The sequence below is a fragment of the Perognathus longimembris genome, chromosome 1 (assembly GCF_023159225.1).
Source record: "Perognathus longimembris pacificus isolate PPM17 chromosome 1, ASM2315922v1, whole genome shotgun sequence".
Classification (NCBI taxonomy): Eukaryota; Metazoa; Chordata; class Mammalia; order Rodentia; family Heteromyidae; genus Perognathus; species Perognathus longimembris.
In genome coordinates, this window is record NC_063161.1 from 145,396,068 (window position 1) to 145,424,021 (window position 27,954).

The 27,954-nt window shown below is 43.7% G+C and overlaps 1 protein-coding gene across 1 annotated transcript; it reads right to left on the minus strand.

Moving 5' to 3' along the window:
• Positions 1 to 1,589: 1,589 nt before the first annotated feature.
• Tnfsf8 (TNF superfamily member 8) lies at positions 1,590 to 26,917 on the minus strand. Its single transcript, XM_048352584.1, has 4 exons — positions 26,439 to 26,917; positions 15,150 to 15,192; positions 3,658 to 3,729; positions 1,590 to 2,184 (listed from the first exon to the last, which is right to left on the minus strand). Exons 1-4 carry the CDS (start codon positions 26,631 to 26,633, stop codon positions 1,790 to 1,792), a joined length of 705 nt encoding a protein of 234 aa, XP_048208541.1. The 5' UTR covers positions 26,634 to 26,917; the 3' UTR covers positions 1,590 to 1,789.
• Between the last annotated feature and the right edge of the window lie 1,037 nt (positions 26,918 to 27,954).

Here is a 27,954-nt window from a genome sequence, read left to right on the forward strand (position 1 = left end):
TCCTCCTCCTCACCATTATTATTTGGTGCTAGAAGGGTTTGAACTTAGGGCTTTGTGCTTGCTATCCAGGCATTCTATTACTTGAGCCACACACTCCCAGCATTTTTTGAATTTTAGTTATTTTTCAGGTAAGTTCTTCTTTTAACCCAGGTCCAATATTTGATCATGATACTTTCACATCTGCCTCCTATGTAGGTGGGATTATGGCCAAAATCACTAAACTTGGCTTAGTCTTTGAAATATAAAGGATTACTAACCGTATGACTGGTTTGGCCTTGCACTGAGATTCTCTTATCTCACCCTCTCAAGTAGCTGGGATTACAGCTGTGAGCTACCACATTTACCCTGTTACATTACTCTTTTAAATTATGTGCTCCTTGTGTCTTTTGTTGTTGATTCTCTGAGCACTGTGGGATAGGAACTGAGATTAGCAACATTAGTTTACACACCCTTAGGTTGCATATAGTTTGTCAAGAACGAATGAACTGGCTTTTATGAAGGTTCACTTGTCCTACATTTAAATATAACTCAAATGCAGATGTGCCTTGCTTTCCAATTCTGTGTTCTCAAAGCTGTTCCTATTTGACCATATACCACTTGGCTTGGGAAATTCAAGGCCTCTTCCAGTGCTGACTCCTCCTGAAGAGTCTACTCAAAAAAAGAGGTGAAGAGAAATGTAGGTTTTGCCGAATATTTCATAGAGGAGACCTAGGAGGAAGTAGGCATGGCTCACTGCCCAGGAAATGACCCAGCGTTTTCCCTTGGTCATTTTGTTTGCCCATACCCCTTTCATCTGTACTACAACCGCTACTCTTTCTTTTATGTCTTTTCTATGATAGTCTTTCCCCTTTCTTGAGAAAAATGCAAACTTTGCTTTTTATTTTTATTTATTTATTTTTTTGCATAACACCCAAGCATACCTCTTTTCTTACTCAAGCATAGCCCAGCGGCTCACACCAAGTGAAATGGTTTGTCAAAGACCTTCAGCAAATAAGAAGTCACTCCAAGGACGATGGAGGAAGGTCAAATTTGTTGTAGTTAAGAGAAATCTTGTGGCCATCTGAGTCAGGATAGGAAATGGCTGTTGCTTCAAAGTTTCCAGCATTTTCAGGGGCCCCATTTTCTGTCAACAACTTTGTGGGGACATAAAGATCCTCCGAGGAACTGTCTCTGTAAGTCAGAAGTAGGAAACAGGTATACATCACCAAGGAAGCGGATGCAGCTTTGCCCTGTGAAATGATGTCATCACTTTGGCCATCACAAGCTGGTGGAGGGTTGGCTGAACATGGGAGCATTTGGCAAGGTGCTTTGAACCTTGTCCCTTTGACCAGCTAAGAGAATGTCATGGGCACCAAAGTTTTTATAAACCTCCAGAACTCCATCCAGAACCTCAGGTCACAGATCTGATCTTCAGAGGTGAAGAAATTTGGGGGACAAAATTCAAACCCAGTCCTCTTAGGTTTTCAGACCCGAATCCTGAGCTCCAAAGAAGGGAAAGAACAGGTCAGTGTCAAATGGTGAATTAGTGGTTGGGTTGGAGCAATCCAGCCCCTTCTGATTCCCCAGTGCCTCTCTGCTGATTGCACAACATTGCTTCCCTATTTGCTTCTGAGAGATACTTCACTTTTTTTTAAACCTTGGAGTTGTATCTTTCCAAGAGCAAGGAGAAAACTACACTATTTAATTCACTTTTGTGATTTCAGTCTTTTTGTTTTTGCCCAAGTGTTTGGATGGATACAGTATTGTGGGGTTGAAAGTTGTTTTCTTCTTGAAGGCCAAGCGAAATGGTTCAATCTGAACTGCTGTACAAGAAGATGGACAGCACATTCTCAAGGGGAAAGGTGATTGTATCCACATATTGGAATTCATCCACTGTGACTGATATGGTGGTGTTGACCTGCAAGTAATCAAGCAGGAACTGAGAGAGATGCTGGTAAATGCTTTTGGTGTGTACTCCCGCCTCGCATACAGTCACCAGGGCCTGTTTCTTGACCTCTGTGTTGACACGGAGCTCTAACTTCAGGTCCACAGAATGATTTGAGCATTGCATGAGAAACTGCACTTGGCACATGATGAAGTACCAGCCTGGGAACTGGACCACCAGGTCCCCGTCCTGGTATTTGACTTCGTGGATGATACTATCGGGGTTCCAAGAGAGCTTGGAATTGTTGAGGTACGTCGACACTGGAAAGAACAGAGAATTGTTGGTCAAATTGTAGGTACCGATTGAGAAACTTTGTCTTTACAGTCAATGTTCTCATGCAGGGTCTATATTTTCTATGGTTTCCTGCTGTACTAAATATTCACTTATTTCTCACGTTGCTGCTAGAGTCTACTTCATACTCAAGGCACTGTTAGAAAGCCACTCCTCTTCCCTTTTCTCTAATGTTCAAAGTCAAAGGACCAGAACATGCCTGGTAGTAGACTTCTACTTCCCAGAGAATGGTGTCCTCTCAGTTTTTACTATATTATTACATTATTATGGCTACTTCACATCTTAGACTATAAACTACTGAACTGTATTCTGCATAGGTATTTCCAAGTCTCAGAGCTAGGACACTTGATACTGTTCACTAAAAAAAAGAGAATTGGGGTATCAAATTGTTCAGGAGAATTCTTCACTATCTTTCATACTAAGGTATCACTTTGTATTATATACATGTATGTAAATGTCACAAGGGGAGGCATTATTTTGTAGAATTAATATACACTGATGTTTATTAGAAGATGGATCCTTGAATGTGATCTGGGTTTTTGAATGTATCTTTTCTACAGTAGCCAAACATCATAGCATGGGTTCTTCATGTGCACACTGAATAGCTCTGCCACCTGGAAATTAGCAGAATCTCTGAGCTGACACATTTATGTCAAAGCCAGGTCTTTGAGTCCTAACAAATGAAAATTAGCACTGACTGGTATAGGTGCTTTCAGAACCGGGAAGCTGGCTTGCTGATTTTAATTGATTCTGTGTTTTTCCTTTAAGCTTTGTTGTGATTCAGTGGAAAGGTAAGAACTAATCTAACCACAGAACTGATTTCTTAAAATGAGCAAAATGGCTATTCAGAGAATCTTGGCCATGTCCTCCACACTCATTGTTTTCTCCTGTAAGTGGCTTGATTGTTCCATTTAGAAAGGACTCCTACCTGAAGCACACTGCAATATGCAAATAGGCCCTGCGCCAACATGTTCATTAAGCTGTCAATCAAGGGACAAGGCAATTTTGTGGTTCTCTTGTGAATAACTTTCTAGAGACAGAGATTAAGAGCCTGCTTCTCTTGCATTAGGACAAAGACTAGGTACTTGGTCGAAACTCATAGGTGGCTCAGTAGTTCGAGGTGGTGAGAGGGAGGTGGGGATGGAGGAATGTGAGTAGAGGATCAAAAATGCTTTCACAGGCCAGGTAGGTAACACTGGGAGTGAATGGGCTGAGGAGGGAGGACCCTTGTAGCTTTGGCAAGAACTTCACTCTGCTTTTCTCTTTCCTCCTTTCTCTCTAAAGCATTCAAATTCAGATTATTAAAAAAATGTGGCGCAGGCTAAGCCAAACACATGTGTAGGTCCCACTCAACCATGGGTTTTTAATTGAGCCTTCTGGCTCACAAGTTGCCCTAGGCAGTGGCCTTCATGTGGTTAGGTTTCCTGGATTTGGGTACTGACCTTGGAGGTAGGCCCATGACTTCTTGAATGGAGCCCTTTTCAGGATACACAGGAGGTCCTCTGAGCAATTCCCTAAAAGCAAGGAGATCAAACATGAATCGCCTTCTGTGACTCTGGTATTTTCAGACATTGGAGCCTTTTCCATGACCCTTTGGGGTTGATAATTAGCATTCTGTTTTCACTTGAGGGAGTAAAAGAGAAATTGCTTCCATTCTCACTTTAATGTCAAATTATCTTCAGACTTTTACTGTTCTAAAGCTTCTACTTCATTGATTGCTTTCCAAGTGGGCTTTTCTACAGAAGACTTTAGAAGTCAGGAAAAGGAAACAAATGTGCCTTGTGAAGGACTTGCCTTTCCCCTTTTGGCCCAATCGTTTTATGTATTCAAAGGTGGAATATGAAGGATTGACACCACCCTGTTATCCCAGGCACACATGGACACCAGGAAAAGCCCAGCTATGCCTGGACGTGCTTGATGTGCAGACAGGGCAATCCACCTAAGCCCAGCTGTGAACATTCCACATGTGCCTGACTGAAAGCCCCCACCTCCCTAGACCTAATGGCCTTTGCCTTAACCTCTGCCTCCTTGCTCAAGACCCCATAAAAGCCCAGCTCCAGCTCCACTGCCTTGCGAAGCCTCTGATCCCATGGGAAGGCTGCTTCCTCTGTTATGTTTCAAGAAACAGTCCTAGCCTGTTGAGAATCAGGTTTGGTCTATTCCTTTTTCCTTTCTCTTCCATTTACCTCACACCCTGAGGTCCATCAAATGTACCAGGTGCCTCTCATCTTTGTAGCAATAGAGGTGGGGGGAGGGGGGGGAGGTGGGAGGGAGAGAGAGAGGAGAGAGCTCTGTCATCAGCTCCTTTTAATCAGCCAGGCCAGTGGTCCTCTGGTAGGTGTTACTGCTCGCCTACCTATGGTGTGCATACCAGACACTATTCTGGTACTTTGACCCTCATCATTTATCTGGCTTCTCTGAGTAACCTTGAAAAGTTAACCCCGATGCGTAAAGATAGCCAGTGACATACTCCAGGTCAAGCAAACTCATCAAAATGCTGGCCTTCGCTCTGTCTGATTCTACAAACCAGATTTCCTTTGTTAGTCCATTTTGCTAGACAACAAAGATCAAAACAGCTTCTCCCTCAATTTTAATAGGACAACGGATTAAAGATATCTCAGCAGGAAGCTTACCATCTGCAGCTTCCTTGGCAGAGGCAAGTGCAGCATCTATGCCATTATGGTGTTTAAGAAATTAAAATATTTTAATGTTTTCACCAGGGATGATAGCTTAGCTCTTTATTATAGTAACTGTTCTATATGCCAGGAACCAGCTTAGACATTCCCTTCAGTGACTCAGGAGTTCAGTGTATTTAGAGCAAATGTCATTGTTGAGTTTTGGGTCCCCTATCTGTACCATGGAGAGGTCTCTAACCTACACTGGCGTCATTCCGGGTGATGGCAGCAGAGGTGATCACTCAGTCCACTCCTCAGACACCCGCAGCCATAAGGAGGCGTGACAGGGGACTTTGCTCCGCATGTCCACTGCGTCTCTGAGAAGCTTCTTGATCATCTTCTTTGCTTAGGCCTGAGAAACATTCTGGGACCTTGGGAAGGTTCAAAGTGAGCTGGAGAGGCTCCTCTTTTCTGAGCAAACTCACTGACCAAGGTACCCCCAGGAAAAGAAGGGGCAAGTTCATCAGCTTTATCTATCCTTGACCCACAAAGAACTTCTGGCCCAAAGCATCTATTGGTGGTGGGGACTGGTGGGCCAGCTGTTCATTCTTTGGATTTAACCCCTGGTTCATCTTCTAACCTGTGTTCCAGTCCTGCCTGCGCCTGTCCCTCCTCCCTGCCTATACTCTTGGGACATACAGAATTAGAACCTCAGAACTGCTATCCTCCTATATACTACTATTATAGTACCCCTTTGCCCAAGCTCCATAATATTTCCCCTGGCCTAAGCTCCTCTCTGGAGCTATTTCACATCAAGTCAGAGGAGCCACAGAACGGCAGAGGCAGGTCTGGCTGAGTCTCTTTGCACAGAATTACTTTCTGATTTTTTGCCTGTGTGATAATGTCCAAGCTGCTTAGAATGGTATTCAGAGTCCCTTGTGATTCCTACCAAACTCTCCAGTCTTTTTCCTTCTCCACTCCTCCTTTCCTTCCTCTCTACGTGCTAATCACCGCCATCATTGCCACCACTATCCCCCCTCCCCCCCCACACACTGTCATCATCATGATCACCACCAATCGCAGCAACTGGAGCAATATTAACAGCTCACGTGTATTGGGTGGTTGCGGTTTTCTAGGTACTCTGCTAAGTCATGTTACATATGTTACTACTTCATTTCATTTTCACAACTCTCTTGTGAGACAGGACCTGAAATTACATCTATCACATACTTCAGGACTTGTTAAAAGACTTGTTGATATTCACACAGCTAGTTGGCAGTAAGGTAGAGATTCTAACTAGAACTGTGTGACTCTCAGGCCTGAGTGGCTTGTGGACCATACCATGTTGAGCTGTCACTCTGTGGGGCATCTCCTGTTCCCCTTACAAGGCGCTCCCACCTTTATCAACCCCATGATCATAACACAGCCTGGCAGTCACTCCAGGACCTTCTTTGACCCTTCCTCACTTTGCCTATTTGCCTTCTCCATTAGATTGTGAACTCTTGGGGCAAGGACTAGTGTTTATTTTTTCCCTCTGCCCAGCTTAGCATATGTTCTGTAAATGTTGAATCGAGTCATCTAGTCCAGCTCCTTTATTTCCCTCCATGGTTGGCCTTTTGTCCTCAGTGCTGGAAAAATCACCGGGCTCTGCAGGTCAGCTCTGGGCTGAGGCTAGCGGGTCACATCAACAACAACCTTGTGTACTCAGCCCAGGGAGGCATCTGTCGGGTGCCAGTTTACAAATAGGTGGTGAGAGAAGTGCAAGCCTGGGCTTGCCTCTCCTATGCAGATTCTTCTTGTTGGTTTGTTGTTTTCTTTTTTTCCCCTTTCAGTCTGCACTGCTTAGTGCGGTGACCTCAGGTATATTTCTGAGAAACCGAAGGATGGAAAAAAACAACCCCAAAACCTCTTATGTTGAAGCATTTGCATTTCCTGAAGTCAAATGGCATAGCATATTTTAGTTTTTCTTAAATAATCAGATAATTTTCAAACTAAAGGAAAACAAGGGCGGGCTCTCTTCAGGATGGCATTGTCAGAGCTGGTTCAGAGAGAGGGGCTGGAAGCAAGACAGTTGAGGTGCCATGGCGGGAAGGCTGCTGTTGAACTTGGGGGATACCCCAAAAGAGGACACAGTCTCTACCACATTTGACAAAACTGAAGTCCAATTTGGGGGTCCTAACAATGAAGCTGTAGGTAGAGGCTGAAGAAACAAAGCCTTCAGCTCTCACCCCCTGCCTCCTCATTTCTCAGAGTGGCTATAGGGAAACCGCCACAAATGACACAAGTCACACTGCAAGTGACTGAGCTGACACCCTGGACATTTGACCAGATGATGCTGCCCAGAGATCGGGTGGGCTGCTCTAGGGGTCATGAGACTCTAGTCACAAATGAGATAACATTCTGTGGGCAAACAGACACACAGCTTAAGTCTTCCCGTCACCCCATGAGTCTATGATAGGACTCTGTCTTTGGGCATGAAGGCAGAAATGACTGACTTGGGAATAGAATGTGTCACTTGTAGTGGAATCCTGCAATCTCCCTGGAGCTTAGGACTGGGAGCTTTGTGGGTCTCTTTGTCTCCCAGCTGAATGTCATGGAGGGGTTTTGTTTGAAAATCATAACACGAGGGAAATGAAAACTGTCTGTAGGAAGTGACTGAGTTGATGGCCTGGGAATTGGAGTCCTGGAGTTTCCATTCTTGGCTTTAATGTTCCTATTTAGATGGAGGGCAGTGTGGATCTGTGACCTAGAAGGTCCTTTTCTAGAGAACTCTAGCAGGCTAGGCAGACTCGGCTCCCCACTGCCAGAATTGACTAGGAGTCTGGGGTATTAGCCCCAATCCCAGCTGCTTGTCTTTGTGGGCACGTTGTTGTGCTCCAGACAGAAACCTATGTCTGCACATACTCAGATTTCTGGAGACCTTCAGTAACAGAACACTTCGGTGCTGGGTACTCCCTGAGGGAGCACCTCGCCCCAGCTTGGTAGACACACATATGGATGTGCTTCCCTCTGACTCTGTTACCCAGGGAGTGAGTAACATAGTCGGGACCAGAGCCCAGAGCTCCATTCTCCTTTTGTGAGGCTTTCCATATTCAGATAATCAAAGCACTCTCAACTTCTCTGAGGACCTAAGCTTTCAGATGTATGCAGGTAGTATTCTGTACCTAGTCTCTAAGCTCTGGCATAGAAGGATCTAGGAGGATCTTGGACTTTTCTTTGATATGGTTTGGAAGGCTGGAGAGAAAAAAATATGCCCATCAAACCCTCTAGGCCAGTTGCTCAGGAGAGACAGATAGGGAGTGATTGTTGAAGGTAGATTTAAGGACCATGTTGTGGAAGGCTTATGGAAGCTTTTAAACTAGACCCACTTTGAGATTTGATAGTGTCAAATTGCAAGGGCCACGTTAACAGAAATCCTAGTTTTATAACTGGGAAGACAGAATTCAGAGAGACAGGGTCTTGTTCAAGACCCCAGAGGAGGTAACTAAGTAATAGCACTGCATTGAAATCAGAAGGCTCCTGAATCTTGGTCTGGGCCTCTGCCCCTGTGCTCTTACTTCTCCTATGGAGCAGGTAGGGTTAAATCCAGGAAGGAGTAGTTTTTCAATCACCACAGACACTGGAACTAAAGCTTGTGGAGACAGCTGGAGGTGATGGGAAAACAACTCTAATGAGCCTTCCTGGACTTTGTGTGGGAGAATGCCAGCAGATGAATTCAGGCTCATGGGCTAAAAACCTTGCCAAGTTACCAGTCAGGAGCTATCAGGCTTGTGTAAAGATGTAACAGTGCTCAGGGCAGCTCTACCTCTGCTAAAGCACCCAGGTGGATCAGTCCAGCCAGATGGTAGTGGTCTGAGTGCCAGATGACTTGTAGCTCTATGGTCCCTATGATATGTGGAGTGGAGGTGGGCAGATACAGTGCACGTCCAAAGAAAAGAGCATCTGGTGCAACGAGGCTTTTACCTTTAATCTGCCACCTTCTGTCACTGAACCTCAGTTGCTACACCAGCGAAGAGAAGGAGTAACAACCAACCCAAACAAGTGAACAAGACTAGGGATATGAATTCACCAGCATAGCACTTGGCTAGAGGCTGCAAATGTTCATTCCTTTCTCCTTCTTGTCTCTTCTTCTCACTATTATCACAGCATGGCAATGCCAGGTAGCAAAGTGAATGAATGAGCTAATGAGATGCTCCCTGAAAGGAAGCCCATGACATTATCTGATAGCTTGGAGATTCTCTGTTATGTACTTAAGTGTTTGAGGCCATTGGATGATGTTAGGAAACCACCTTTTCATCTGTTGAAAATGCTTTAATTCTTTTGAAGAAAAGGAGGATTATCCTAATGACTCTGCATTTTAGTTCTCTTCCTTAGAATAATCAAGAGAGTCACCACAGCGACACCTAGAGGAGTCTCTGTTCGCAGCCGAATTAGCATCAATGTGAATCCCAAACATGGCCATTTCCTTAGTGACTCCAGGCCAACTAGTGACAGAACAACGAACTGCAAGATGAGCCATTTATTAAACAAGGACAAGGGGATGACCCTGGGTTTACAGCAGCACCTGGGGAATGCCAAATCCAGTGAGCGTGATTAGTGGCGCGCCCATAGCAAATAATCAGTCATTATGAATTGAGGTAAAGTTGGGATTTACATAAACCCTCTGAAGGCTCTTTGGGTACCTGGAGGTTTTTTTCAATTCAGACCTGTTTTCAGTATACAACTTAAATCTGTTGGACTCTATGTATATATCTTTGAAATTTTTTTTTATTCTAAGGGCAAGTTTAACTGCTCTGTAAGAAGAAGCATTTAAGAGGCCACTGGGTTCATCTTTAGTTTAAAAGGAAAAGTAAGTGTGAAGTCCTCCAGTGAAATTCTCTTGCATTTGTCATAATGTTTAGAACCCTCCCGCCAGGTTATTTGCGATGCAGAAGTGGTTAACACTCTTCAGACAGTTAGGTATGGCGTCAGACACTCTCAGATTCAAATCCCACCTCTGCTAGTTTCAAGTTTTGTGTGGCTTGGAATAAGTCTTTTGGCCTTTTTTTTTTTTTTTCAACTATCCTTTCTTCTTCTCCAAGGTGAGAATAATAATGCCAATCTCAGGAGTTAAGCAGCGGGATCAGGTGAGATAATATGCAACAATGAACCTGCTGTCTACCAACCACTCAGACTATATCAAATGCTGCTTGGCCCCTATCCCCTCGTCCTGTGCTCTTTGACTTTTATAGAGATTTCAGCCAACACATAATTTGTCCAGAGAGTGTGAAGGAAAGACATAATGAAAATCAGCTGGAGGAGCAGCCCTGCTGGCCCTTCCTTTCTCCCCTCCACCCCATTAAATATCTGAATGGTAGGCAACTCTGAGACTTCCTCTGGATTCAGGGCTACTAAACTGCATATGCTGTATTCAAGTACACATTTTCGCATGTGTCTCATTATTTTTGTTTTCAACTCCTTTCCTTTACATCTCCTTTTTTTCTTTTTCCTCCCTCCTCTCTCTCTATTTGGGTGTGTAGGTGAGGGGTAGGTGACTTTGGAATACTAAATGGCCTCCTCAGGATTCTATCCTGAGGGACTCATTCTGTAGTTATTTCTGGCTGAGAGATATTCCTAATTCCTATTAGCTCTGCCCTAAGAAAGACGGAGTTTTTAAGAGTCGGTGTTAGGGAGTGTGCTTAAAATGAATGGGGAAGGAAATAGGCTTCTTGTGACCCGTGACTATCAGAAGAGCAATGTATCTCCTGAGCAGGAGCCTTCCCCTGTGACTGTGAAGAAGAAATCTTTAAAAAGCAAGAAAATCAAGAGAAAAATATTGACGCCTTTTGGTCCAGCCTAAACCTTTTTTTGCTAAGGCAGTACTCAGTTTCTCTAGAGGAAGGAGCTGTAAGGAAGAGGGAGGCTGTTCCTCCTCCATCTTCTCTATTTCTGGCAGTGTGGTACCTTGGGTAGGCCTCTACAGCCTGCCACTTGGAGCATGGCCACAGAGCACCGGGAAGATGCCTTGGTTCAGTTTCATTGCTTTCAGTGGGCAGCTTTCCTTATTTCTGCGGGGTGGGTCATTAGAGAGCCCATTTCACTTGGTTTCCTTTGGTATCTACATTCGCTTTTCAGTAGAAGAGGTGAGGACTGGGGGCAGCCTGCCAAAGCAGATAGAAATCATAAATACCAGCATCGGTTAGAGAATCTTATGATGTCTGGTTCATGGAAGGTCACACTCAAAGCCAAATCCTCCTAATACTTCAGAAATGGGAATCTCAAATCTCGGGGAGAAAAGTAATTTTCAAATTTTAGGATTAGAATGAAGGTGTGCCAGTTTCTCGTTCAATTCTCTGCCCTGTGCCCATTTTCAGCAAGAGAAAGAATTCAAGCAAGAGTGGGGAATGTGCTGTTAAGACTCACTTTTGCAGGAAAAGAATATCTCTTCAACTAATAGCCAGGGGGATAGAATCATCCCAGATCACATGACCCTTTGGTCTCAATCTCCTCCCAACCAATGGGAAGTAGCCACCAGTGGCTCTCTTTGTCTCAGAGCTTTTAACGTGATGGCAGATAAGAGATCTGGAAGAAAGCATTCCACAACCCTGTCCTGTAATAAGGGCTCGCCGGTGGGTCATTCCTCATACACTGTGCTATTTTAGGTAAGTCGGTCAGCATCTCTAGGTTCCTATTTCCTTACTTACAAAACAGGCTAATAATTACCCTTGGGGGCTTGCTGATGGCTGGATGAACACACAAAATACTCAGTTCATCATGGATACCCATCGGCGTTATTCTTTTTCACTCTGCCAGTGCTTCATACAGATGCCTTGGAAAATACAAGGAAGCTACCTTAAACACTGCTTGCAGAATTCTACTGCAGGGAAGACAGATTTGTTTGGTGGGATGTTTCATGGTGTAAAAGCCCAGGGAACATTGGGAAAGGCTTGAGGGTGAGACCCAAGGACCAGAATCATTCTGCAAATCTGTGCAATCAGTAGAATGAGCATTTCTGCAAACTTTGAGATGGGGAAAGGAATGGGTGGAAATGGAGATGAGGATATGAAAGGCAGCTAGGAAGGAGAGTGGGTTAGGCCATGTGGACAAGGGCTGAACCCCAGGAAGAGCATGGCCCTTTATGCCCTTCCCAGCGGCTGGACTAGCTGGGGCCTTACAAGAACAGAGAGGTGTCAAACTCAACTCAACATCACCCACGTGGGCAGCCCTGGGGTGCACTGTGTTGCCCTGTCAGCTGCTCTGCCTAATCTTCCTAAATCTTCCTGTAGACATTTCTGATACAGATTGAGGTGCAGTTGGAACTCTAGGGAAATCAAGGGAAAGTACTGGAAGGTACCTGTGTTCTGTGATTTGGACAGCTACGCTATGAACCATGAGCACATAGGAGATTCAGAATTTGATGGGAGCAGCAGACTAGAGCAAGGAGTGGCCAGGAGAAGCACAAATCTTTACCCACCTACCCTCCTTGGTTCCAGATTGTATATGAACCTAGGGGATTGTTTTACTTGAATATGGAAAAGTAGACTCTATGCCCAAAGGATATAGACTCAGCCAGGTGGCAGATGAAGGTATACTTACTATCTTATTTCATCCTCATGGTGGTTTTAGCCAGGAGTCATTATTACCTCATGGAGGAGAGACTAGGACCTGGTATAAGGGGAAAGGCTCACATCTTAGGGTTCCGAATGGTTTGTGGAACCCTGGGGTAGCCCAGCAGGCTCAAGCACAGTTTTGTATGTGCAAGGTGGCAGGGGGGCTGGGGACCACTTTGGCCAGGAACTGGACGCATGACTCAGCCAGGCATGGGTTTTTGTGGTTTCCTTGCAGCTAAGGGCATCCGGTGTTGGGTTACTTTAGCATGTGTACAGAGCCCTGCATCCCAGGTTCCGGCCACTACTGGTTTCCTGCTGATGGTGGAAGCTTTCCAGCAGCCACTGAGGCAGAGGACTCCCTGGAAGGTATCAGGCTTTTCCATTTTGGCCTTGTCTAGAAAGCTCATGCTACCTTTGGGCCTTCTTCAGATTCCAGAAGGAGGCTCTTCTTTTCCTGGAGTATTTTGTAATGTCCACACCCAAGGGGCCTTGAGCTGCTTGTGTAGATTCAAGACCAGCTTGATGGGGAAGGAGACTGTGGCTTCAGATATCCTCAAGATTGTTTTTAGTGCACTGTTCATTTTCTGTCATTACATACAGGACAGGAAAAGGATAGCCTCAGGAGGTAGGAAAGTGGAAGGACTATTCTAGGTGAAAAGACTTACCATAGAGACCGGACTGCTGGTGTGGAGGCCAGCTCTGCAGCTCAGCTCTTGCCCTCAGACGGCGTTCTTTCCACCTTACCTTGCTAGTATCTAGTTTGCTCGCTAAGTTAGTAAAGACTTGGATTAAAAGCAGAGAGTCCGAGACCACACTCTGCAGGACCCTGACATCTCAGTGCAGAAGTACATCAAACTGGGACCAAAGGGAGGAGCCCCGGACTCTCAGTCTTTCCCTGCAATGAACTCCCTCTGTGATCTTAGGCAAGTCACCTGATGGCTGGGGCCTCAGTTGTTTATCTGAAAATGAGAACATTAGTCTCCATGTTACTTAATTTCAGGCCTGGGGCTAAGATAAATACAAAGGAAGGTCTTCAGTGAAAATTTCACAGTTCAGGTAGGTGGTGCTTTTCATCCTTGCTACTCAGGAGGCTGAGATCTGAGGACCACAGATCAAAGCCAGCCCCAGGGCAGGAAAAAAAATCCACGAGACATCTCCAATTAGCTATCAAAAAAGCTGTACCTAAAGCTGTAGCTCAAGAGCTATAGTGCTAGCCTTGAGCAAAAAAAGCTTAGGGCATTGCCTAGGCCCCAAGTTCAAGCTCTAGGACTGGCCTTATTTTGCCTTTGTGTTCATTAAAAACCAAACACCATAACTGCTACAAGCAAACCAGTTCAACTCCCACCCCATGTGAACTTACTGTCAAAGAAAATTTTAATGCCAAATGACACAGAAAGGATATGCTATCCAAGTTAAATTAAATCTAAGTGGCCACGGGAAAAAGTGACTACTTTGCCTTCCCCACTACATTCCACTCTGGATTGATGGGAATAGAATCAATAGTTCATGCTTCTGTACTTAGCAATGTGTCGCGATTTAACTCAGACATTTAACTCCAAAGCCTGTACTGTCTCCACTTCAGAGATTGGCAAACTCTGGGTCTATGAGCCAAATCCAGTCTAGCACTTCATTTTGTAAATAAAGTTTTAGGGGGAAAACAGCCAAATCTACTCATTTGTATGTTGTCTGGCCACTTTATCATTGTAACAGCACAGCTGAGAGGACATTAAGACTCGTGTAAACTTAAAATATTTACTGTCTAGGCCTTTACAGAAGAGTTTGTTTACCTCTGCATTTTGCTTTGCTCCTTTTTATGCTAATGTGATTGTCTGTACCAGCATCATGGGAATTGAGACCACATGCCAAGTGCTAAACAATTTCAGCCCGCACTGAGATATTGTTTACAAAGCTATGATTGTTCATCTGTTTTAAAAGATGCAAAATGCTTGCCTGTTGGGCTCTCCTCAATTTCTCAGCCTCTGCATGACAATAACAGGTCATGGGCATCCTGAAGGATATGTCAAATATCATGCTGTATCAGGGTCAGTTGTGTCCTAGGGTCCTTACTGTTATGATATCTCTACTGTGGTACCTATGATGAGTCATTCTTTTCTCTGAGCTGTGTGGTTATCCAGCTGGAGGTGGGCATTCTTAGATGGAAAAGATACTGGATTAGGAATGAGGACCCAGAGGTTTAGGCCATAGGATCATGGGCAAGACACTCTGTAAGTCTTTCTGTAAGTCTGACTTTTCCTCCTCAGAGCAAGGAAAATATTAGTCAGATGACCTCCAAGTATTTCATTTTCAATGTTAACTGAATTCTGCCAACCATTCCTCTTAGACTAAAAGAGACAAGGAAGTGAGGAGGAAGTCTTCTTCGGCAAGTCTTCAGCTTCATTATGTATTTTGGCTATTATCAGTTCTTTGACTATTATTATGTGCTGGTTGCCAAGCCAATAAAATTCTAGATGAGGCCTTCTGGCTCCTCTAGTACCTCAGTGAGTTGAGTACACTTACTCCCATTTAAGAGGACTGAGGACTGATGTGGATGAATGGTAATCAAGTGCTACCTGGATGAATCAGGTATATCCTGAGCAGGGACTACCTCCACCTCACCCCTTATCTTGTTGGGAATAGTCATAGTACTTCTGGGTGATAATGGCAAACTATACCTTATGACATCATCTGAATGGTCCATTCCACATTTACTCTTACTCCCCAAGATCTTACCTCCTTTAAGGGGAACAGTGTCGGGTGGGCTGGGAATGGAGTCCTAGAAGCAAAGAGAAAAGAGCAGGATGAGGATGCCAGTTGGTTGAAACAACTTGTTTTTTATTTTTATGTTTTGTTCTCCTCAAGTACTGTACAATTTAGAATTCACTCCTCATTTTTCATTTAAATTTAAAAATGGATTCACTGGACAGGCACTGGGGGCTCATGCCTATAAGTCTCACTACTCAGGAGGTTGAGAGCTGAGGATCATAGTTTGAAGCCAATCCAGAGAAAGAAAGTCTGTGAGACTCCTATCTCCAATTAGCCCTCAAAAAGCAGAAAGTGGAGCTGTGGTTCAAGTGGTAGAGTGCTAGCCTTGAGCAAAAAAACTCAGGGATGAGGGCTGGGAATGTGGCTTAGTGGTAGAGTGCTTGCCTAGCATGTATGGAGCTCTGGGTTCGATTCCTCAGTACCACCTAAAGAGAAAAAGTCAGAAGTGGCCCTGTGGCTCATGTGGTAGAGGGCTAGCCTTGAGCAAAAGAAGTTCAGGGACAGTGCTCTGAGTTCAAGCCCCAAGACTGGAAAAAAAAAAGCTCAGGGGTAGTGCCCAGGCTCTGAATTCAAGCCTCAGACTGGCACCAAAATAACAACAACAACAATACTAATATAACAGTAACAACAGTAACCTCATCATCATTCACTGATAGACTTTCTGCCCATTTTTCTTGGCCACACCTATGGGATGCACAAAATAAAAATTACTATATATTTCACAGGCAGGAAACATGGGATTGAGAGAGATAAGACCTCTTTCTCAGGGCTACCCAGCAAGTCCTAGGAGCTTGGGAAGCAGGAATGGGACTCTTGCCTCTCAGTGCAGGGCTTTCTCTCTTCTATGTGTGTTATTTTCCTCCCTTTAGTCAACATAAGATCAGGTGAAGTTTACAAATATGTGTAGGTTTTTTCCACTGTGAAAATATGTTGTAAACATACCTAGAAGGTACATTTCTGTCTCTCCTGTGGTTGGAAATTCTGAATTAATTGAGTGTTTATATGCCAAGCATTGTGAAGATGCCATACATAAACTGGGTCCCTGACCTCGTGGATTTATTACAAGTTTATGTCTGAATGTTATATGTAAATATTTACAAAAATAGAACACGAATAAGCCTTGGTATATATTGTATATTCATACATTCGCATGATGTTTTACTGTTATTTTTGCTCTAGTAAATGTAAGCATATGTATAACTTTTTACACAAATGAATAGATTGTCTGCCAAAGGAGGGGCCCCTGGGCTTGCGTGGGGATTGAAGGAAGATAAAGAGATGTCTAGTTCAGATGAACTGAATGGATTCCATGGAAGTGTAGAAGAAGCACAATTCTCCTACAACAAATCCCTTAGAGGCTAACTTCCTCTAGCTCCCTTCAAATGTGCCACCATAAAGGGAGGATCTTGCTTGCCATCTGACTTGTACAGATTGGCATCTCCTGTAGCTCACTGAATTAAGGCCTTAAAGACTAGAAAGGAGGGTTTGCATGGGAAAACGGGACCTCTATAAAGCATGAACTTGGCAGCTGCCCACATCTGACTTTCTTAGTTCTCTCTGAATGCTTAGGACCATCTGGAGTTGGCCCTTTATTTTGTGATGCCCCCAGAAGCTATGCCCTTTGCCTCCCATGGACATCCCATCATCTGCTGAATTCATCTCTCCTCCAGCCCTGCTGTGTGGCATTGGCTCCTGAGAGCCGGCAGACAGAGCAGCACTCTGATCTGAGGTGGGGGAAGTGCATTTAGAACAACACTTTCTCAGGGGAAAGGAGGTAACATTGGTCTGGAAGGTTCTTTCCCCACTCCTGCCATATCTTCTGGTTTTATTGCTTTAGTCAAAAGCTCTTAGCCTACCTACAGTGCTTTACATTTGTGCTCACTTAGGTATGCGCCCAGCTTATTGGAAAAACCTGACATCCAACAAATTCCCTTTTGTGAGGCAACTGTTAGCATTTTCAAAATGTAACCAACACTTAATTTACCACTGAACAGGACTATGGGTTAGTGTGATATGTAAATGTATGTGGAAAAGTACTGACATTTAATACTTGTAAAAAGGCTTACGTTTAAATGCAGTGCTAAGAGCATTGAGCTCAGTATCTGGAAACAGTGAGAAGATGCTAGAATTTCAGAACCAGCAGAGCCATCCTGTAGCAGGTAGTGAGGGGTTGGGGAGTGAGATAGGGAGATACTAGAGAATCATTTATTCAGTACCTGCTGTGTGAGCACCTGGTCTCAGGTAGACACTGCCGTAACTGTTGGAGTCTGTGCAATGTGGGTAATCATTAAGACAGTCATTTAAAAATACACATAACTATATCATTAGAATGGTAGGTGTGGCAAGAGATATGAAAGAAAACAACCGAGGTGTTTTATGATCGTGCTTCTCCATCTTCTAACGTCTGTGTGGATCATCTGGAGCTCTTGTTAGAATGTGGGTTCTGACTCAGCAGGTGCGAGTAGAGCTTGGTGTTCTGTATTTCCGACAAACTCTCAAGTGATGTCCATACTCTTGGTCCACAGAACACCTTTGATCAGTGAGAGTGTAAGAGGTGATATCAGGAAGGAAGATTTGATGCATGGGAGCATCAAGGAAGAAATGACTCTCTGTTGTTTAAGTGCTTTCCTAATTTTGTAGAGGGGATATCCACAGCAGGGTAGCTCAGCAACACAAAGAATCCTGTGGTCTGATCTTTGACTTGGGGAATTTAGGACAAAAGTATTTTCTATTTTTTGTTGTTGTCAGTTGTGGGCTTGAACTCAGGGTCTGGGTGCTGTCCCTGAGCTTTTCTGCTCAAGAGGAGCACTCTACCACTTTGAGCCACAGCTCCACTTCCAGTTTTCTGGTGGTTAATTGGAGCTAAGAGTCTCAGTCTTTCCTGTCTTGGGCTAGCTTTGAATTGTGATCCTCAGAGCTCAGCCTCCTGAGTAGCTAGGATTACAGCCATTAGCCAACAGTGCCTGGCCTAAAAGGGTTTCCATTTTGAAAAGCATGAAGTATCCACAACTTCCATTGGATGTCCATAGTAGACACCATTAGTTAGAGAGGAACCTAGACATCTTTCAGTTCATTAAACTAATTGTAGGGGAGGCCATCAAAGCACTAGTAAGAAAGTGGCTGGTCCTAGGCAGACATTGTCCAGGTACTTTCTCCTGTCTCGGGAGAGATGATGTCTTCAGAAGCCATGGATGGAACCACTCCTCTCCTTCCCCTCCTCTTTCCACAGTGCAGTTCTTGCCTTTGAGTGTGGGAGAAGTAGGGTTTAAGGACATAGGAACTGTCAAAACCTGTCAAATGCTGTGAATGCCCAGGCACATTCTTTTTGCAAGGTGCTCCTTGGTCTCCCAGATCTTGCCCGGAGATTTTCACACTTGAAGAAATGTGAACTATCTCTTTCAGTGACCTGACTTTCAGTAAGTAAATCCACAGGCTTGACCCTCCCAGGCTCTCATTGTCATTCTCAGCTTTCCTTAGTAGCTCAGGAAGTCCTGCCTCCATGATTATCAATCTGCCACACTCTCTAAATCATACTTCCTCTTTCTTTTTCAGCGTCTGTGGCCATCTTATGGGTATTCCAACAATATCATTGTTTTTTCATGTATAGAGGAAAGACTGGTCATGACCAGCTGGTTTGTCCGGCAAAAATATCCTTTTTCCCAATCATTTTTACTACCTGCAGGTGTTTTCTTCTTTTTTCGTCACTGTGATTAGAGAGCAAGTAATGCTTCCTTCTGGTGGGTTGTTGCAGACCTAATACGATACTGTACATAGAATGTTAGCAATGGCTGTTTGGAGGACTACCTTGGTTCTTACGATGTGCACAATTTGCCTAATACCTTTAAAGACTCAATCTTTTCTCACAGCACTGACATTCACTGATGTGTAGGAACCCACATTTGCTTTGGATATGAAATGTTCTCTGTGAAAATAAATCATCAAAGGCAATCACCCATGTTTGGGACATACCACAGGGAAGTTCATATCCTCTTCCTTTTTGGCCTTGATTTTCTGACTCATAGTGCATGGAATTCCCTATAAAAATTTCAAGCTAGCATGAACTGGATGGGGTAAATATTTATTGGGATACATTTTTACATGATTTATCTTATTTGGTCTTTAGCTAGATCCCAGGAATTGGGAACTGGAGGACTTAGCAAACTGAGTTAATGACTACAAGCTGTCTCACAGGTGAAAAACAATAGAAGACAGACTCAAACTCAGACATGCTTCAAAGCACTGCTTTTCAAAGCACTGCTGTTTCCTCTCTTGAAGAGAGAAGGAATATCCTGGGCAGAAAGTTCTCCTTATAGCCAATAGGAAAGGGAATGAAGGTCAGAGAAAATCCCCAGGGGAAGGGTTTGGTGGACTTGTGAAAGTAGGAAGTGACTACTTTGACTTAAAGCAATGCTTCTCCAGGTTTTAAGGACTTTCTGTCCCCCAAGACCTGACTGTATTTCTTGGGATCTACAGATTCAGACTGTATTTAATGGGATCTGGGATGGGGTCTCAGGTTTTGCAGTTCTGATGAGTCTCTAGATGACTAGCATTGCTGGGCCATGGACCACATTTTGAACAGCAAGGGTTTAATGACATTACTCAGTAGATAAACCAGAACACCTGTGATCTTAAGCAATGACTACAAAGTTGAATGCAGACTTGGACTGAGACATGGGTTTAGGAGCTCTTCCTGGTCTGAAGATGGAGTTGGTGGCTTGCCACCTCAGCTTCTTCTATCAACTCTTCGTTGCTACCTAGGTCTGCTTATTGATGCTCCCCTGTCTAGAGTGGACCAACTTCTGCCTAAGGTCCCTGAAGTCTCCACCTGAGTTTGCCATCCTTTAGGTTGTGCCTCACTTCACTGTTTTGTCCTGCCTGGAATACCCAGTCCCACCTTTTCTTGTCACCATCCTGACAAGGGAGGACTCTATGTCCACAGAGAAATACAGCTAATGAGTGTCGAAGGAATGGTTAGGCAATCCATCCTTCTCCAACCCTCAGTGCATTAACTATTAAAGCCAGGATCACCAAGAAAAGCAGAAATTGTAGAAGGAAGGACATTCGTATCTTCAAAATATCAATTACATATTGAATATTTATACAAATGACAAAATATCTTGTAAAGTGGGTAGCTTGCGGCTGCCACCATAATCAAGTTGTTAAACACCACCATCAGAACTGGAACAACCTGACCTGTGCCTCCAGATACGTTTTAATAAGTGTATAATATCACCTAAGAGCTATTTTTCACCAAACCAAAGTTTCATAATCATGAATGAGCACTAAGACAAATTGAGATCATAAACTATTCTACAACAGAATTGATTTATGCCCATCATAAACTGTCAGTGTCACCAAAACTAAATAACAAATGGCAGGGAGACTGGTAGATCTATGTCTCTCAGACTATAATGGGCTTTCATGACCCTTTGGGGAGCTTAGTAAAATGCAGGTCTTAATTGAGTAGTTCTGGCTTTGGCCCTGAGACTCTGCATTCCTATAAGCTCTCAGGACTATCCTTTAAATAGCAGCTTTCTAGGTGAAAACAAGCATAATCACCACGCTTAATGCAGTATGGCTCTTGAATGGATTCTGAGTTCCCAAAGTAAAATGAAAGAGCTGTGGAAGATGTCTTTGCATGAGTCAACATGACCCGTCTTGGCTGTGGTGATAGCACTATTGTAAGGATGAGGGGGACACTAGGGACGTGTGGGTGGAATGGTACATGGTCTGCTACTTCCATATACGTACACACGAGAGCATGTAAACATGGCCACATATTGACACCTGGACAGTGGAGGAGAAAGGATATAGTTACATTCTCCTTTTGAAATTTTTTGTAAGCTTAGGCTTGCATTCTAGTTCTTCCATAAACTCCTCCAGTTCCCAAACAGAAACTACCTCCCTCCTCTGTAGTCTGTACTGTCCTGCCCAGAACCAAAACTCTTGGACTTTCTGTACTTAACTTGGCAGAGGGATATGGTTCTTGTGGCCAGTGGGTCCCTCTCTGCCTGACCAGCATAAGGCTTACTCCTTATGAGGTATTCTGAGATTTTTTTAAAAAAATTCTTAAATGGGCTGGCTTTCACATGGAATGTGTTACTCAGGAAGAGGAAAACATCACAGGGTAGAGATTTCAGCTCTCTTCTATGTTAGATCCAAGCTTAAAAACAGCCTTCAGAAGAGCCCAACAACATCCCTACCAAGAATCACTGCTCTAGATGGGAGCTTACTTTCACTCTGAGTGTGGAGAAAGAGAGCTGGGCGGATATATAGTTTTTTTAATGATTTTTTTTTTTTTGCTTATAAAGAGAATGGAGATGCAGTGCTTCTTTTCTTTCTAGAAATGGCCTGTGATCCTTGTTCTAAATTCTCTGGAAGGTCATCATTTACATCCTTGCCAGGAGCTGGGCAACTTCAGTCTCCTGGTTTAGGAAGGATGCCTCAGAGGATTGAGGTCCGTGGCTCCCTTGAAATGGAACCAGGAGAGAACCAGGGACCCATCTCATAAATTCATATTTCTCCTGAGGTGATAAGACAGGTTCTGTTGTTCATTCACATTTGCTTTGCTGTGTGTGTATTGTATGACATTTTACCTTGACCTTGTAGTTTTTCACAGGCTTGCTGGAGTGTACAGAATAACCCATTTTTTTTTCTTCCCAGTTAGAAGGTTGTCTTTGTTGGTGGGACTTTTTCTTCAAGAGTATAGTGCTACAAAGGACTGTGGATGTAGCTCAATGGTAAGAGTGCTCACCTAGCATAAACAAAGCCCTGGGTTCAATCCCCACCACTGCAACCATGAACAGAATCCCAGGCAAGGTGGCTTACACCTTTAATCACAGCCAACAAGATCCCATCTCAATAGAAACCCTGTGGTATGTACCTGTTATCCAAGTTATTTGGGAAATGTAGGTGGCAAGATCAAGGTGTGAAGCTGGCCAGGGCAAAAATTCAAGCCCTTATATGAAAAATAAAGCAAAAAAGAGCTAAAAGAGCTAGAGGTATGTCTAGAAAAGTAGCAGACCTGTCTAGCAAGTACAAAACCCAATTCAAATCCTAGTATCACCAGAGAAAGATAGAGAAGACATTTAGATGTAGTTAGGTGCAGCAACAGCACATTCCTATAACCCCAGCTCTTAGGAGGCAAAGGCAGGAGGATGCCAATATAAAGTTCAGTTTTTACTGTAGAGTGAGACCTTGTCTCACCCACCCCAACTGCCCCCCCCCCAAGGATAAAAGACAAACCAATGCAACAGCAATAATTACAAAACTATATGCTGTAAACCAACTGTACAAGTCATAGGGGGAGGAAAGTGGGGAGGGGGGAAATGGGGGAAGAGGTAACAAGTTGGATAAGAAATGTATGCACTCCTGGGTATTATATATATGTTTTTCTGAATTAGGGAAGGGAAAGTGAATATCAAAATGGTGAGACAAAGGACAAAGGGCGGGCCAATGCAACAGCAATACTCACAAGGCTGGAATTTAATTGTACAACTTGAGAGGGGGGATAAAGTGGAGGGAAAGTGGGAGAACAATGGGGGGGTAACAAGTTTGACAAGAAATGTACTCACTACCTTACATATGTAACTGTAACTCCTCTGTACATCACCTTGACAATAAAAATTTTAAAACGTATGCACTGCCTTATGTATGAAACTGTAACCCCTCTGTACATAACCTTGCCAATAAATAAATAACTCAAAACAATGACAACAAAAAAAGAGCATATGAGTACAATCTGTTTGCAAGCAGATTGACACATTTATTAAAGTGAAAATACATATTCTGTTCCCACCTCTCAAGAATTTATTCTACAGTTCTACTTTTAGATACGCATAGAGGACAAAAATCTAGAGTGAATTATAAATGCCTCCCCCTATGCACAGACAAAGTAAGTGATGAAGCACCAGATAGGACGTGAAGCTTTAGAATACTCTGTGACTCTTTAAGAGAATGAAGCTGTTTCTACATTTGGACAAGGAGGATCTCTAAGGTACACCATCAAGTGCATAAAGCAAGGCAAAGAAGGAAAGGTTTCCTATAATGTATGGATTATGAATTTGTGGTTACTCTGATTTACGGAGGGACATATGACAGAGTCTACTCATAGTGGCCATTTCAGCGAAGAGGGGTTGTTGTTTGGGTGTTTGTGAGAGATTATACCTTTCTTTGTTTTATTTGTTGGCTCTTTCTCTAAATGTAAATAGAATATATATCTATGCATATGTGTAGATAGATAGATAGATAGATAGATAGATAGATAGATATAGTGCCAGTCCTGGGGTTTGAAGTCAGGGCCTAGGCACTGTCCCTGAGCTATTTTTCTCAAGGCTAGCCCTCTTCCATTTGAACTATAACTCTGATTTAGCTTTTTGGTAAGCCACTGGTATCTTCGTAGAATATTTGAACTTAACCATACTGGTTTAAATGTAAACTTAATAAAAATTCAACCACCATGGCGATCTTAAAGACTACTAGAGAGTTCCTCAAACAGTGCCAAGATCAGGGATATTATTGGTTTTGTTCAATGATATACACCCAATGCTTGCAACAATGCCCTGAACATAGCAGCTTCTCAATAAGTATTTAGTTTGAGCCCTAAATATTTCTACTTATCTCCCCCATTGAGTTTGAGCTTGTTATTCGATATTCAAGTTAAATCACAAAGCTATGGTGGTTGATTTTCCTACATGCTCTGTTCTTTCTCCCTCAATCTCTTCCCTCACAATGTCATTTGGCAGAATCATCATCTCCTTTCTTCCTCTTTTTTTACCCATTTGCAATCATTCACCTTTCTCAAGCTAACCTGAAACTCCAATATCCAGTGAAGGATTTTCTTAACTTTCTGGGAAAATACTCTCTCCTTCATTTGTAGTCACATGGTAGCCTTATATATGACAGAAAATACCTCATGGTTCTCTACCCCTGACCTTGTCACACATGAGGAATTGTTTGTGGCCATTAGCTCATTCTTTTTTAAGTTTACAAAATTATCTTTATGTGGTTGTACAAAAGGGATTCAATTCAGCCTGTCAGTACAATGTATCTTGATCAGTGTCACCTATTTCCATTCCCTTTTTAGTAACAGGATGTTCTTTGGATACTCTTCTTGTAGCCCTCCTTGTGTTGAGCCTTTTCCCTGCCCAAGCCCCACCTTATTCCAAATAGATCTCCAGTCCCCCTTCCTATGGGATGTTTCCTTGATAATCCAGGCTCAGGGGGAATCACACTTCATTAGCTCTTACCATAGCTCAACATCTGAGCACCATATTTGAAGTCATGTGCATTAGACATTTGCTGCTTAATATTGCAACTGTTAATGTTACAGATTTTGCTTGTAAGCAAGTGCCTGATAGTTTGTGGCCTGATGAAATCAGAGCAAACCATATATAGAGTCAAATTGTAAGAGTGTTTTTCCATATCCAACATAAAGGTAAGCAAGTGATGAAAAGGGAGTCCCCAGGAGATAAAGCTCCTTAGGAAAAGACTGGGATCAGTTTTCCTGTGCTTCTGTGACTAGCTATAGTGGCAGAGGGAATGCTGTTCTCAATAAGAACTGCACAATTTCCATCCAAATGCTTGCTCTAAGTAGTTTAGTTCAAGCCTGCGCCTATCCCTGTTTGTTTGTCTATTTATATAAAAGGAGAGGGAAAGATCAGTCTTAGCACTTTCATAGAGGGAATCGATTCAATTCCAGGTCAGAATCAGATGAGGACCACTGTAGCTTGGTATAGAACTCTCAGCACCCTCCTCCCAGCCTCTGGACTTCTGTCACGAACCCAGCAGATCTAACCACGTCACAGCCTTCAACTAAGAACTTCTGAAAGGCTACTTTAGCCTCTTTGCCTCTGGCTAATACTGTATAATAATAACACCACACTTCTGGCCCTTTCCAAATGACAATCACAGAAGTTGTAGAGTCTGCACAGAAAAGAAAGTGAGTTGGAATGTTTCTAGAGTTATTTTTAGCAAGGTGAACATGAGCCATTCAACAATAGCTTGTACAAATTCTACCATCTAAATCAAATGTGAGTTAAACCACCCCCCCCCCTTCTTTTAGGGAGAGATGAGCTTTCAAGGCCCTGCTTAAATTTCAGGGCCTGATGACATTTCAGAAATAGCAATCAAAACCTCCAAAAGCCTACTTCATTTCCACAATTAATAAATTACAGAATATTTGCTGGAAGACAACAGAAGGAAAACCAGAACAAATCCTACAGGATTATAATACATGGAAAGCGAGGGCTACAAAGTAAGGAGCAGAAAATCAGCCTTACGGTGTGGTGGGTGGTTCTTACATTACCCATATCACCAAACACTTCATTAACACTTTTTCATATGCCATGTATGCTATTAGCACAATGTTTTCTACACAATCTAGCCCATGTGGCCACTTTCTGAGCTAAGAGGAAGCTGTTTCCGTGACCTCCTCTGTTTTCTGGAGCAAATCTCACCATTGACGATCTTAAAAAAAAAAAAAAAAAAAAAAGTAAATCTCCTTGATATCTTCACCCAGCACAGTGTGTACCCCCAAACTGCTTGGTCTTCTGAGGTGTCTCTGAGGTCACAGGTAGAAAACTGTCTCTTCTCCCTGCCTGTCTGCTCAATGTTTTTGTGACGCTGACTTTTCAAAGCAGTAGCTGGCAAGGAAGCTTTCGATTTCTTTTGTGGGTTTTAATGCGAAAATGCCCAAAGCCGTACGAAAGCCTGGCGCTCACTTGCCTCTAGTTTCCTTCTAGACCCATGGCTTCTGAAGTTACAAAACAAACACAACCACCACCACCACCAACCAACCATCTGGGCAATGGATGAGGCTTCAGAAACCTCAGCGCAACCTGGGTCAAGAGCACAGAAACCCAGGATCCAGCCTGAAGGTCTTAAAGACATGACAGCAGTTCCTGCAGATAAACTGTTAGGGTTCCCTGTTGCTTTCTTCCTGGATCCTATCAGAATCCGGCTTGCCAGGGTTAAAACTGTAGTTTCTCCAGGCTGAAAGTTCCCATCTACTCTTTTGGCTCCTGTAGATCTGGAAAGTTTTGAGAAGATGGTCCAATAATATTCCTCTTCTAAATCCAAATGATTTCAGAAAGTTGGTTCCAGTTTCCTTTCTCTCTCTCTCATGACATCTCTATATGTTATCATTCCATTTGTTTTCATTTTTAATTCTGCTCCCGGCTATGGGATTCCTTTGCCCTCAGCGCTGAAGCGGACAGTAAAGCAGAGAGGAAAAGCCAAGAAGAGCTGTGCACTCACCGTCCTCTGCACCACCAGGACCATGATGGTTGCCACTGTGACGACCAGGCACAGAAGCAGCACAGCTGTGGTGAGGTAGAAGTAGCTGCGGCTCGTGGCTCCCCAGTGGCCCACCACCGAGCCAGGTGGCACCTGCATGGCTGGCTCAGGGGAAGGGGTCCTGCGGACAGGTGCTCGCTGCAGCCCTGGCTCCATGCTTTATATAGGCGGCCCCGCATCACACCTTATCTCTCTCCTCATCAGATTCGGTTCTGGGCCCATCTCAGTTCCAAGGATTTTCCCCCTGCATCCTGGATCATGTGACTTGGAAAAAAACCTTCACCCTCTCTCTGGCGGAGAAACTCTTTTCTGGGGGTGTGAAGCAAAAGGAGGCAGCGAGGGTGGGGGAGAGGTTCATTTTTTCATCCGCCAGAATTTAATTTGAGTGCAGAGAAACTGTGACAGGGAAGGTGGCTGATGTCAGAGGACGCGCGTAAGAAAACGACAGTTCCCCGTGTGTGTGTGTGTGTGTGTGTGTGTGTGTGTGTGTGTGCATGAAGCTACTTCTCTTTCGGTTTAGACTCAGTCACAAAACTCCTTCCTGCCCAGAGCCTACATACAGTGCCTTCACAAGGCCCCGGGGCTCAGAGTACCTGGGAGGTGAAGTCACACTTGGTTGGGCCTGGGGAAGTTGCATTCCCTGGACCAAAGTAGACTGGACTTCTAGAGTTGTTTGAGAATGATCCCTTTTTAAAACTGGAAATGCAATCCATTCCTTGGGTAGGAAAACCCCACAAATGCCCAGATATGTTCAGAGGGAAAGAGACTGGCACTATGAAATTGGGGATAAGGTTCAGTATGACAGGGGAAGAGGGCAGGCACCTCAAAATCCAGTGCTTTTAAAACTTGCAGTGTTTTAGACATTGTTTATATTAAACTTTCTGGAGATTTAGACCTGCCATAACACTCATGAAAAGGGGAAGGAATTAGCCTGGAGGGCAGGGTGGGGAGGTAGCCTGAAGTCAACTGTCTGTGGGGTGTTGTGTGGGGGAATGTTGTATGGGGTTGGTGCTGTGTGATGTTTTGTGTGTGCATGTGACTGTTAGGATTGACTCTCTGGTCTTAGACTCACCTGGGCATGTACAAACACATGACTCCACTCCACCCCCATCTCCACCTTCATTTCAATTCTCCCAGGCACGTTGTATTTCCTCCGAGGGAAAAAGGCTTAGCAAGGATGAATATACATACTCTTAACCAAAGTTGCTAGTGTTCACTGATGATAAAACATGGCTGTATCAACCATTCTGGCCAGCCCCCAAACCTACACAACATATTTTGATCTTTACTTAAAGGCTGAAAAACCTGAGAGCCTGTCTTAGCTTTTCTCTGTTTTTGGTTTGTATTGAATAGGTCACCATGGCCCTTGCATTACAGTCATCCTAAAGATCAACGAGATGATGTAAGAGTGCTTCATGAATGGGAATAGACTTGGCAGCTTATATTGGACAATTCCAGTTAAACAACTCAAAGTGGT

Bases quoted from the DNA above. Each gene is read 5' to 3' on its own strand.
- Tnfsf8 (XM_048352584.1), bottom strand. From the start codon at position 26,633: ATGGAGCCAGGGCTGCAGCGAGCACCTGTCCGCAGGACCCCTTCCCCT. The intron at 15,193-26,438 runs GTGAGTGCACAG...CTTTGCTTCTAG, and splicing joins TCCTGGTGGTGCAGAGGACG to GACTCCATTCCCAGCCCACC. The intron at 3,730-15,149 runs GTAAGATCTTGG...CCTTGCTTTTAG, and splicing joins CACTGTTCCCCTTAAAGGAG to GGAATTGCTCAGAGGACCTC.